Below are 13,073 nucleotides of genomic sequence, written 5' to 3' on the forward strand. Positions count from 1 at the left end.
TAATTGTATCACTGCCGGCAAAGGTTAAGGATGTTACAGTAACGGATGCACAGCACAAAATGTCATCCATTACAGAAGAGAAGCTGTGGCATAGTTCCCTGTATATTTTATCCTTTTTGAAGGATAACATTGTGACCATAAATATCCTATCTTACAGACTAGTCTTTTTAAAGCCCAGGTCTTTGTATCTCTCTAAATCCTCAATGTTTAAGGGAAGGCTGTGAGGGGAAACTCAGGCAGGAAATCAACTGGGCAGCTATCCAAGGTCCACTAGCAAGTCCCCATCACTACAGCAGGGGTGGACCTCAGGCTTCTGGCCTCCCAGGCCTGAGTCTCTTGAGTACCAAAAGCTCGATCTTGTGAAAGCCCGACAACTCACACTTCTTCAGACACCTTTTCAAAGGAAGAGGCGAAGGATTCATTAAAAAAAGTACAAATCCTGGGAAAACCATCAAACCAGGAGGGAAAATTTCACGTCCTCTCCTTTTAAATTAAATGTACGTGGGCAGAAAGAGCAGTTCTAACATGCTAGAAGTCTTCTAGGTTTACATACAATAATGGCTGATTTTTAATACCTCATATTAGTTTACCCTTTGAGCTTACACTGTCTTGGAAAGGGCTACAAAAAACTTGAGTCAAAGAAATCTAGCCCATGGTTTTTCATACTCTCAACCTCTGACTTTCTAACACTCTAGTACAGATGGCAGATCAATAAACAATTAGAAATGATCAATAAATAATAAAACATAACCCACTGCTTACCTTTGATGTACCAAGGCCCCTAACTGGTTACCTACTGTGGCAAAGAGAAAGAGAAAAGACAAATCAAAGCATTAGCACGGATAAACTAACTTGACCCTTACACGAGTTCTTACCATTTCAGGGGGAAAAAAAAGAAAGGCAGAAAGAAAGCAAACAGTAATTTAGGCTCAGTGGCTGAAATGAATGCGTTATATGATATGAAACAGGAGGGGACGTCTTGTTCAACACAGTCTCTAACCCAGTGTCCAGCTGAACGCAGGATAAGAAATTGATCTGCGTGTCCACATGCTGAGAGGCCTGGGAGAAAATCCTGCCTGCCTAAATCCCTCTCACTTTCCCTCTCCCTCCTGCTCTGAATCCAAACTCAATGTAAAGATAGCCAGGGTTCCTTCTTTCTCTTTTTAAAACAAATGAGAAGATTTAACCTCCAAGCTGGAAGCATTGTTAAGGACTGCTCCCCGGCAGCTGCAGTCACTAAGAACACGCACATATGTTCTGCCAGCCACGGGGCATCCCCCCATCCTCCCTTCCCTCCCAAGAGCATCAACATCTCAAGGAGAGGATCTAGCCTCCTCCCTCCTTGAGCTCTTCACTGACCCAGGGTAGCAGTCTACATGCAGTGGACGCTAAGAACGAGCAACAGCCTTTCAGGCCCATTTCACAGAGACAACAGTGCCAAACAGCCTCTTATTATGAAAACCAACTCTGTAATCACATTCCCACAAAACCACTTTAGCTACGCTTTTTGTTCCAGTTTCTCCTCTTTCAGCCATTGATGAGTGTCTCCTTCACCAGCCATCAGCAAAAATGATGCTGTGGTGTTTCTCTTTTGGAAAATGCAGCCCAGGAAACACAGTTAGCAGACAATGAAAAAGTATAAATCCTCAACATATTACCAAGAACTGAATGAATCTTACAATATGCTAACAAGAGCATTCAAAAATATATCTCTGGGGAAAGTTATAAGAAGGACAGGTATGAGATAAGTGGGGAAGGATCAATTACATCAACTTCAGAACAAAGAGTGAAATGATTTAACATCTGAAATACAGGACTCCAACTGCTCCTTTCTGCTTGAACTTAACCCTGTCATTCTCTGACGGGACAGGAACTGGTAAAAAAAAAAAACAAAACAGAGAAAAGAAACCAGATCATGATATTTTAAAAGGAGAAGAAAAAGCACAGAGAAACAACACTAGCAAAAGGTAAACGAAGCACCTGAGTCAATACCATATTTCTTCTGGATCAATAGCAAGATATGGGCCGGCTCCGTGGCTTAGCGGTTAAGTGCGCACGCTCTGATGCTGGCGGCCCGGGTTCGGATCCCGGGCGCGCCCCGAGGCACCACTTCTCCGTCCAACGCGAGGCCGAGTCCCACGTACAGCAACTAGAAGGATGTGAACCTATGACATACAACTATCTACTGGGGCTTTGGGGGGAAAAAAATGAATAAAAAAAAAAAAAAAAAAAAAAATAGCAAGATAATGGTCTGCAGCCAAAATATTGACATCATATACTATTAATCTGCTTATCTCAGGGATAAGAGAATTGTTTTTTATTGACTTTAAAAATTTTCTTTTTGTGTTTCTAGTCTGAATACGACGCTTGGGACAGGCAGTGTTCACGATTCCCACTCCATGTGAAAACTGGACAACTACCAGCTTAGTAAAGGAATCCTCGTCACACACAGCCCCTAGACGTCGTGAGAGAGGAACACCCACCACCTAAGGCCGTGGGTATGAAAGAATACGCCAAAGGAGGACGTCCACGACCGAGTGCCGTTGGGTTTGGTGAGCTGCTCCTATTTGAGAGTCAAGCTCAGCGTCCTTGCTTACCGTCAGAACTCCTCTCTTGGGATAAAGAATCCACTGAAGACAGAGGAACTAAAATGTCTTGAAATGACGAGAACACAGAGGAGAGGTGCCTTTTCCCCAAACAGGGCAACATGGCCAGACCGTGGCTCCTGGCCTGCTTGTGCTGTTTGGTAAAAGATGTCAAAAGGCTGATGATGATCTTTGCATACTTCAGCCAGAAAAGCCACAGAAACAGAGTAAAGGGCAACACTGCCATAAAGAACTTCATGAGAACATTTAGAGGGCTTCTGGTCAAAAGCCATCTGAAATTTTGTGCTCATCGCAAGAGAAGGAAAACCCTTTTTCTTAGCTAAGTACACGTCACAGGTGCCATGAACACAGTATCACTGCTGACAGCCAACTGCTCTGCTGACAAGTGGAGGTGCTTACAAAGATCGAAAATAAGAGTGCACACCACCATCCCACAAACAGATGGACTGCTGAGACCACACCACTGAAGAATGAAATCAAATTCAAATCCAGGTCAACTCTCTGAGTCGGTGGACTCGTAAGAGGAACAAATCATCTCCCTCCTCCATGTAACTGCTGCAGCCCAGGCTGACACGGGTGACTACAAGTCCCATTCCTTGCGGAAATATGCCCATTTGGTGCCTAAAAATGAACACCAGCAGTCAGATGACGGGCACTGAGCACTCATACAGCAAACTGATAATGTCCGACTCCACGAACGGGGGCCGCTCCTCAGTCTTCGTGATGAAGAGGGGTCAGATGAGGGAGGCCTACAGGAACACCTATCAAGTTCAATTTAATGGTAACTACAGTCATTTTACTGTAAAAAGGGAAAAATGCTGAATAAAATCAGTCCCATTTTCCGCTAATGGTGTACGTTGGTCGACAACGCTTCATCTTGCCTCAGAAGTTCACCGCAGCTCTCTTCTGGCACACACGCGTAAACAGACGCACGGGTGCAGTTCTCAGTTATCTTGCACACCATATAATGGGAAGCCGCCTGGGCTATGGAAAACCAAGCGTCCTATAGAAAAATATTCATGCTACAATATAAGAAATTCTTTCTGAAGAGTAATACTCTGCCAATTTCAATAATGATCTTTGAAAAAAATAAGGCGGCCGGACACATTTTTTCCCATTAGTGAGGAGAAAAAAGTCTTCATTTTTCTTCCTCCAAAAGAAATGCTAACAAAATATCACTGGGGAACATACCCAACTTTATAATATGGAACAATTTTAATAGTTAACCCTCATCTCTCCCTCAAAAAAGCCCAAGGAACAAAAGTCCCATTACTCCTCGTAACGGCACAGACACCACAGCCTGGCAGGGCAGCAGACCAGGGGCAGGCGAGGAAGGCGGTTGGGAGAAAATGCCAGCAGTTTTATGTGACTGGAAAAACAAGTAAACAAACCAAACCTTCCTCTTCAGACTGTGAAAACAGTCCTCTTGCGCCCTTCCTTGGGTGCTGGTCTCCTCTGGCTGACCGACGCCCTCCAGGCCCCAGTCACGGTCAGTAGGACAGTCAGCCGCAGTGGTTTCTGCAGTCTTCACAGCATCTTAAAAAGCTTTTCTCCCAAGGACAATACAAAGGCTTCCTGTGTTCTGAGGCAGCCACCCTCGCCCCAGAGCCACAGAACACTGACATGCTGAGTTCAGCTGCAAGTCCCTAGACAAGTAATCTGTTACTAATTTTGCAAATTATTATTTTTTTGAAGTGAGAGTAAATTCACATTTATCTCAATAATGTCACTCTGACTTGCAGTCTACGATTCTTTTGTACTTGGAAAAGACCACCACCACCACCAGCTTCACTAGGTGTTTTTCTAGACACCTCCCCTGCACAAACCCACTGAGTCCTCCCCGAGCCCCGGGAGGCAGAGGCTGCTATCACCAGTCCCATGTGACAGCGAGGAAGGTGCACCACACCCGGGCTCTCAGAAAACTGCACCGGCAAGTGCCTGTGCCCACGTGGAATCCACACCCATTGTGGTTCCCTGCCCTTTATCTTGGGAGTTTCAACACTATCACTGTTAATTCTGTGATGCTAACCCTTTTGGTCATTCTTCATCCCACAGATTGGCGCCTTTCAAGTGTGGGCACTGTGCCAGGTCCCAGGGATGAAATGGTGAGCAAGGTCATCTTTGCCCTCAGGAAGCGTGAAGTCTAGCAGGAAAGCAGAAAGCTCCGTGATGACCAGCAACCTGACTTAGTCTCCAAGGTGCAGAGATGTTAGGAACCCCACCTGCACCCCTCCCCAGTTCAGGTGCCTGCCGGAGGCCTGACCCGAGGAGCACTGCAGTAAAATTAAGAGGAAAAGTCAGCCTACGATACTTATTTACAGCATTTAGCCTCACTTTCATTTAATCCAGTGGTCATGAAATCAATTTAGGGGTCATGATCAGATTTATTAATACATGAAATAGAAAACAGTGTATCATATATAGTAAGGGTATGTATTTCATAAAGCTTTTATTTCAATTACACATGTTCTAACAGTACGTGTGTACTACCTAGTTCTGATGGAAATATGAGTTCCATATTGTGAGTTAGGTATTTTAAAAGTTGAAAATAACTTGTTATAATCCTTATGGTAATCTCATGAGGTAGGCATTATCTCCATTTTAAAGGTGAGGAAACAGAAGCTCAGAAAGGTTAGGCAACCTGCCCAAAGTCACACAGCTAACAACTGGCAGAGCTGGGATTCAAACCCTAATCCGCCAGACTGTGGAGTCCGTATTTTCAAGCACATACTATTACAGCAGCTGAGACAGAGATCCAGGTTCAAGTCTTCCTTCTACCACTCTCCAGACATGTGTGTGATAAGGACAGGCTCCAGGATTCCTTTCAGCAGTGATCTTTCCTTATTCTGTACAGGCCCCTTCACCCCCCCTCCATCTCTAAACCCCAGCAATCACTGATCTATTCTCCATTCGAAAAATATATAAATGGGATGATACAATATGTAACCTTTCGGGACTGGCTTTTTTCACTAGGTATAATTCCCTGGAGATCCAACCAGGTTGTTGTATCAATAGTATGTTCCTTTTTTATCACTGAGTACTAGTCTACGGTGTGGATGTCCCAGTTTGTTAACCATTCACCTGCTGAAGGACATCTGGGCTGTTTTCAGTTTGGGGCTATTACAAATAAAGCTGCTAAGAAGATTTGTGCACAGGTTTTTGTGTGAACATAAGTTTTCTTTCTCAGGGTTAAATGCCCAGGAGTGTAACTGTGGGCTGAACGGGAAGTGCATGTTTAGTTTTCTAAGTTTCCTAGAAAGGCTGTACCATTAGGTGTGTTTTTAAAAGCTCCTTGGCTGGTTCTCACAACCAGCCAGGGTAGTAAGCCACTTTGGGTCACGTTTCCTAAAAGAATTTTGAAAAAACTATGAATCCCCTTTTAATTTGACATCTGAATTTTCCCCCTAGGTTAACAGCTGCGAAGGAGACAACAGGTACTGTATATGAGCTCCAGTTAGATCTCGTTGTAACATTGCTGCTGCAGATCTAGCTCCTTCATTTTTGTGGAGAATGTCTATTTTACTGAGCTGGCTAAGCCAATTGTCAACCCAATCAGTCATATCATACTTTGCCAGGAAAAAAAACTGTACTTCCTTTTTCCAGCTCACACGCATGTGTTAATATGCACGCACGTGACTACCACTCACTTCTGACTTGTACTCCTAAAACAGATGGACGGATGGAGAGGAAGAGGGGACTGCATGGGCCTTTGCCATGGGTTGTCACCTGGATAAAATCGAAACCAGATCCCGTCCCCTCAACATTTCTCACCAAGACTCTCATGCTTTGCTGCCATGAGATTCCCCACCCAGAATTCTGGACTCACCTTTTTAAGGCGTCTGAGGACTCTACCACCCCAGGTGATATACCAGCATAAACCAAAGAAGGGGAATGTGAAAAGGGACATGGGAAAGAGCATAGGCCTTCAGCCCAGACACGCCTCTCAGAGCTCCATCGTAGGGAAGAAGGTGCACAGAATTGGAAGCAGTGGAAGGGGATTTCTTTAAACCTGTCCATGCCCACCCAACCCCTGGGAAGTCTTCACTCACCCCAGCCTGAAGACTACTGCTCAAGAACATCCCTCACGTACTTTACCTTCTTCGTAAAAGGCCAATCTCTCCCTTCTAAATTGAGTTTTAGTCTTGGCTTTTCAATCCCCGTAGCACCCATTGTTACCCTCCATTCAGGGAAAGTATCAGCATCTCTGAGATTCATTTTCTCTCTTTCCAAAGTAGAGACTCTGGTAATTGCAGCCTCCTGCCTGAGGCGCTGCGAGCCACGGGCAGTGGTCCAGATGCCCAGGCCATTCAGCAGCAAGAACCCTGGCCCTCACCACTACCTAGCACGGGCCCCTGTCCTCCCTCTTCCCTCTCTGAGAGTCTGGACTTTTAAAGACTCTTCCCCCTCACTCCTTTTTCCCCTTTGCTCTTTGCTCTACGCCACAAGTGCTGAAACAAAACTGGGAAAGGACCATAAAAATATTCTCTTCCAATCTTCCTGTAAATAATTCACTGCATAGTACACCCAAGAACTCTTTTTCCTCACCCTACAAGAACATCATCAAGATAACATTAGCAAGTGTGCTACTATATTAAAAAGTACTACATACACATCAAAGGTTCTGCTAGAAAAGGCAGGCATATTTTCAAAGTCACTTGTGTGCCCTCTGCACCCAGTAATGGCAGAACAGTGCTTTCTTCACCCAAAGTTCTGGTTTTGGATGCCACCCTTTAGAGAGGGCAGGGACAGTGAGGCCTGTTTGAGTCAGCTAAAAAAGTTCAAGGGGGCATGATTACCTAAGATTCTCCTGGGGCAGCAAACTGGAGAGGATGCTCTCCTTGCCCCTCAAAATACAGAGCGACGATAAGAAGAGCGACCTTCCCAACTGCCAACCAGCTCTGGGTTAAACATTAGAAACCGTTTGCTTTCTCAGGCAGTCAGATAGTGGAACCTGAGACAGGGAGATCTGTTTAAGGAACGGGGCTGGGGGCGGGGGGGGGGGGGCCTCTGTGCACCGCCCTGACTGAAGATTAAGAAAAGTGTTAATCATTTGACAAGGCTGATTTTAGACCAGAGGCTGGCAAACTACACCTGAGGGCCAGCTGCCTGTTTCTGTAAACGACAAGTTATTGGAACACAGCCATACTCACTTGTTTACACGTTGTTGATGCTGCCGTCAAACTCCAATGGCAGAGCTGAGTAGGTTAGACAGAGACCACACGGCCTGAAAGCCTAAAATATTTACGATGTGGTCCTTTAAGAAAAAGCTTGCCAACACCTGATTTAGATTAATTTTAAATTTGTTCTAAACCATTTAGCTACTACTATTCTCTTAAATTTGGAGCTGACTTTTTGCGAGATTTTCTAAACGTTAATCATAGGATACGAAGAGGGAGAACTTTAGCACCCAGCATTTATTCACTCACTACACAGGGTAGGTAGAGAAATAAGGAACCATCCCTATGATCACAGCACACAGACTCGAGCAGGAGAGGGACACCATGTACCCTGGTATCTGCTGAATAAAGCAGGAGAGATATGTGCCCGAAGAAGGGGACAAAGGAACCGCTTCAGAAGTTCAGAGCAGAATGGGATTTATTATTGCCTGGTGAGGTGGGTGTGTGAAAAAGGGAGGAAGGGGGAGGGAGGAAGGAGAAAAGGGGACCACAGACAATAAAGAGGCTAGGTGGCACCCGAGCAGGCACTGAAGAAAATCAAAAGATGAAGATGAGGACAAGTTTCTAGAAGGAAGTCGTATCCATCAATTCTGAGACCTCAGACCTGCAGGAGTTAGCCAGGTAGAGAGGTGGGATGGGGGACGTGTTTCTGGAAGAGCAAAGAGAAGAAACAGATGACTAGACTGTGGCAGAGTGCAGAAGGGGGAAGTGAGAGCAGGAAGAGGTGGGCAACGCCAGGTGAAGAACGGCTGGACCGTCCTGGTTACTGGAAGCTGCTACAGGTCTCAGAGCAGAGGAGTGGATCCGGTCAGACTGGCTCCACAAGAGGCTCCGGCTGCAGCATGAAGTCCTGGACGGAAAAGCCGTCACACCGGAGCCCGGCACGGGGCTGCCCCAGTTGGTAGGGTGCACCTCAAAGACTGTTAGAAGGCGTAGGTGCCAAGACTGAAGATGCTGATGGTTAACACAACCTGACCCCGAGCCGGAGGGCAGCGAGTGGACAGACTGCTCTTCCCAGCTCGGGGAACCAAGGCAGCCTCTGAAAGCTGAGCCCAAAACACCTCTTGCTAGGTTCCAGGCGGGCTCACGAACCGGCAGTCTGACTGACGGCTCAAAACTGCCTTGGAACACAAAATACTCAAAGCCCCTGCTACATCAGGAACAAATCTGTTCCCTTGTTTTACTGCCTAGCATTTTTAATCCTCCCATTTATACACTTTTTTGCAAATCTCAATGACCTGAATAAACTTGACGTTAAGGTTCTTTCTGGTTGACTTAAGAGTTGAAGTACTTTTAAATAGACCCAAATAACACTTCCAAAAACTTCCAGGGGACTGAACTTTAACCTCCCAAAGGTTAAAGAACCTGACTTCACAGAGAAGTTAGAAAGTTCATATTGCTAAAGAAGTGATCTGGTGAACTTCTGTCAAAAAAACCTAAGCCAAAGCAAACAAACAAAAAACTGCAAAGCCTTTGGAAATCTTTATTGCTAAGAAAAAAATCTCAGAATTCCTGCTTGTTGCTCGTCTACTTTTCTAAATTTTCATCTCACAAACAGCAAGACTGTGACACTTAGAAAGCTGTCGGGTATACAGAACATCACTTCTCTTGACGGGATCTGTTTATTCACATACTTATTCAAGAGAACAGAGCAGGCTCAGCGACCTGATCCCCATCAGAAGACAACTGACAAACGAGGCCCCAAATGCCCAGGGTTCTCGCTAAGCTCAACAGCAAATCTCAGAGTCTACATGTGGAGACCAGTTTGGAGAAAAACAAACAATTTGCGTAATTCTGTTATTTAAACGGTGCTCAACAGAAGAGAGGATTAACTTCATCAAACAGTAATACAGAATATAAAAAGCTTGACGGAAATTTCTTGTTCTTCAAATACAGTCTGTTGTTGTTACGAAACATGGGGGACCTGGCAGGACACAGAAAGGTTCTTTCTCAGTTCTTTTCCACTACAAGCAGGCTTAATATTTAGGGGGAGGAAAACGAGAAACCATGTTCATTTTCTGATTACAAGGACTGAGTCCCCAGAAGGCAGACATGCAAAAAATTACAGCTCTCAAAAAAGAGATGAAAATACACAATATAACAATGAACTGGAGTTTCAAGTGAGATTCTGAACCTACTGGTGACTTACTAGCTACATCTGCCGGCTCCCTAGGTCTCTTTATCAATAAGTTCAGAGCCTTTTACTAACTTCTTTCAAATGGGTGTGCAAAGGATTAATGGGAGAAAAAGTCTGTAAAACGCCCGAGGCCCCATTTGCAGATATTTAGGAGTTCCTTACGCAAAGGACACAGTGAACACCTAGTCCCTGCATGCACAAGTTTTACACTTCAACTCCATGCCGTGGGTGAAAACAAGGCTGGTAGTTGTGAAACGTATTGATCTTCATTTCTGGAAACAGTGGGCCAGACTGTCCATTAACGAGATACGTGCTCAGAGCCAGACAGTTTACTGCTATTTTTATATGGATGTCCCATAAGAGGAACCGTGGCATGAGTGCCTTGAAAAGGTAAAAAGGTTCCTTCACATCACAGCCTTTCACTAAGACGAAAATGCAGATAACACAATCAGTCATATTTGGTCTAAGAAATCACTAACACCAGTGAAATATAAAAAGATCACAGGGTACCATTTTGGAGCAGCAGTTTAAATGGTCACATTACTTCTAATGGCCCTGGGGTAGATTTTCCATGTGTGTGATCATAAACATAAACAGTTTTTTTGAAGAGACAAGAAGTTTTACACCCAAACGAGTGCTGTTCCTTTAAAATCTTCAGTGTGAATCTATACAATTATGCCAAAAAGGTTCTGCATCTAAAAACAATGGTGATCTCTTTTAGAATGCCCAAAGAGACCAGAGAAATCAGTCATGCTGAATTACATTTTTCCTATATACATAAAAACACGCACTTTTTTGGAAAAGGAGATTGCACAATATATACTGTTGTACACCTTGATTTTTTCCACTTAATAATATATTACAGAAATATGTACATACATACATGGTTGGGTGCATATGCAGACTGACAGAAGGACAGAAAGACAGACACTGGCCTGCCCACTACATGCATATTCATATACAATCGAGTATATTTCAGAATCCCTTTTATAGTCATACTTTGCAGGAGACAAAATATGATAAAGGAAGTCCAAGTTCTCTGCAGAAACACATCTGATAGATACTGTTCGCCAAGGTGCTGATGATAGGCACCTCTAAGTGGTCTCAAATTTGGGGAGGGATGGAATAGGATATATAAACAAGCCAAAAAAATAGCAAACAAATTAATGAATGAAAGAAAAATGGATGCTTCTAGAAAGTGCCTGTCATAAATGGGTATGGTGAAAAACCCAGCAGACAGACTGCAGAAAGGTCACCACCCCCCTTCCCTGTCTTTAAGGTCAAGATGTAGCCACAGCTTCCTCAGAGCCACGCAGCAAATCTTAGCTTTACTTTGGAAAAAAATGGGAACTTCGATTCCCACCTGTGCACTGGAATAACAGAGGGTTAAATCAAACAAAACTCTCAAATTGGTCCAATTATTTCCAAGCTGATGCTCAACGGCCAAGTCTTTACCTTATAGCCCAGCTGAAAAGATTCCTGTATTATTAAGGCAAATATGGACTCAAATGCTGGAGAACTGCTGAGGAAAATCATCCTAAATACTTCCCCTCAACCACTCCTCTTGCAAGAGTGACACCAGAGAGCGCCTGTAAGACAATGGCCGACACAGACTCCAACTTAACTGGCAGGTTCACCACCAGCTGAAAGGCAAAGATATTTACAGCAACTTACCTCCATCATCCAAGGGCCGTTTTTGTACTCCATATCCATACACTGAGGGGTCCACTAGAGGTGTAGAATTATTCAAGTGAGGAATTGAATCAATTTTAGCAGCAATCTACAGAGAGAATCAGATTTAAACACTCAGTAACAACTCATGGCTCTATGTGAGGGAGAAAGACAAAAGTCCTCTTTAAAGGGCCGTCATCCTATTTCTCCCCCTGACCTACATTAACACAAGGCAATGTCGTGACAGCACCAGCACTTTTGACCGGAAACTGAGTTTTCCTTTGGTCTTAATAATAATGGGTCTTTAGAAATAATACTTCCAAAAATTTGTCTTCTACAAGCAAATTAGTATTTTTAAGTTATCACTTAATATACAAGAATACTGCATTTTAAAGAAAAAAGCAGGCCAACGATATGAAGAACTTTGTTCAAAAGGTTTTATCACAGGATTCCCTTAAGAAATACATTCCCCAACAACATTGAAAAGGCCGTGTTTGCTCAAATGTTACAACTCTTGAGGAATACAGCCACCCTATCAACTTCAACATCTATAAAGTGAGCTGTGACCCACAGAGATATAAAACAATAAGATGCTCTTCACTGGAAGTCTACACAGCAGGGGGGATGACCGTCCGTCTGGACTATTTCGGCAGGATTCCTGCACCGGCGAAAGCGAAGTAATTTCTGAGAGCTTTTTCAACTCGTAATATTTATTAGCAGTTAAAGAACAGAATATAACTATTGCAATTTTTTTCCCCAGAAACAAATGCTATCTGGAACTTATTTACTTTGTTCTCATTAGGAAATTAAATGTGCTCTTCATAATAAATCAACTCTTTCATTTAATCAAAGGCATATTTACAGCAACTGCTCGTGATGCTAGCCCCTGAGTGAAGTTGAACGAGTGGCTGGATGAAGCAGCCGCTAGCACAGCCGTCCCATAGAGCAAAGTCTATCATGGTAGTTCTCTGAGCTTGTCCAAATGTGCCCAGCAGTCTGAGACCTTCTGGGACCAACATAAAGATAAATTACCTTAAACAACCAAAGACAATCATGATACCGACAACCCAAGGCAGGATTTAAATGTCGGGTATCCTGGGGTCAGGTCTCAGTCCCTTCCACTTACTAGTTTTGTGACGTTGGGCAAGTCGCTTTCCTCTCTGCATAAGATCCTCTGGGTATAATACCACACGCTTCTCAGTTTTTGAAAAGATAACAGACTCTGAACACAGAGGGGCTCTGTGAACTAGAAAGCCCTTCACAGGTAGCAGGGCTTTAAACAAGGCAATTCACCCACAAATGCTGAGCACCTACTACGTGTTGGGCTCTGTTCTAGGCACTGGGGTTCCTGTGATGACCAAGAACCACCAGGCCCCTGCTCTCTGAGACTCAGCAGCTGGTGGGGAGTCAGAGGTAAACAAGTCAGTCAGTCAGTCAACTGATCTTTTCAGCTGGTGATACGCTCGATGCTAATAAGAGCAG

General features: G+C 44.1%; 1 protein-coding gene across 4 annotated transcripts in view; it reads right to left on the bottom strand.

Moving 5' to 3' along the window:
- Window positions 1–13,073, bottom strand: part of FUBP3 (far upstream element binding protein 3) — a 49,504-nt gene that overhangs the window by 25,915 nt on the left and 10,516 nt on the right. For all 4 annotated transcript variants that reach the window (XM_087418916.1, XM_014782262.2, XM_004423582.2 and 1 more), the window contains exons 2-3: window positions 11,595–11,700; window positions 763–796 (exon numbers count right to left, since the gene is read on the bottom strand). In XM_087418916.1, coding sequence (XP_087275042.1) covers window positions 763–796; window positions 11,595–11,700 — 140 coding nt within the window. The remainder of the gene's footprint in view (window positions 1–762; window positions 797–11,594; window positions 11,701–13,073) is intronic.

This window comes from Ceratotherium simum, chromosome 29 (assembly GCF_057802395.1).
Source record: "Ceratotherium simum simum isolate JZ-2026a chromosome 29, ASM5780239v1, whole genome shotgun sequence".
NCBI lineage: Eukaryota > Metazoa > Chordata > Mammalia > Perissodactyla > Rhinocerotidae > Ceratotherium > Ceratotherium simum.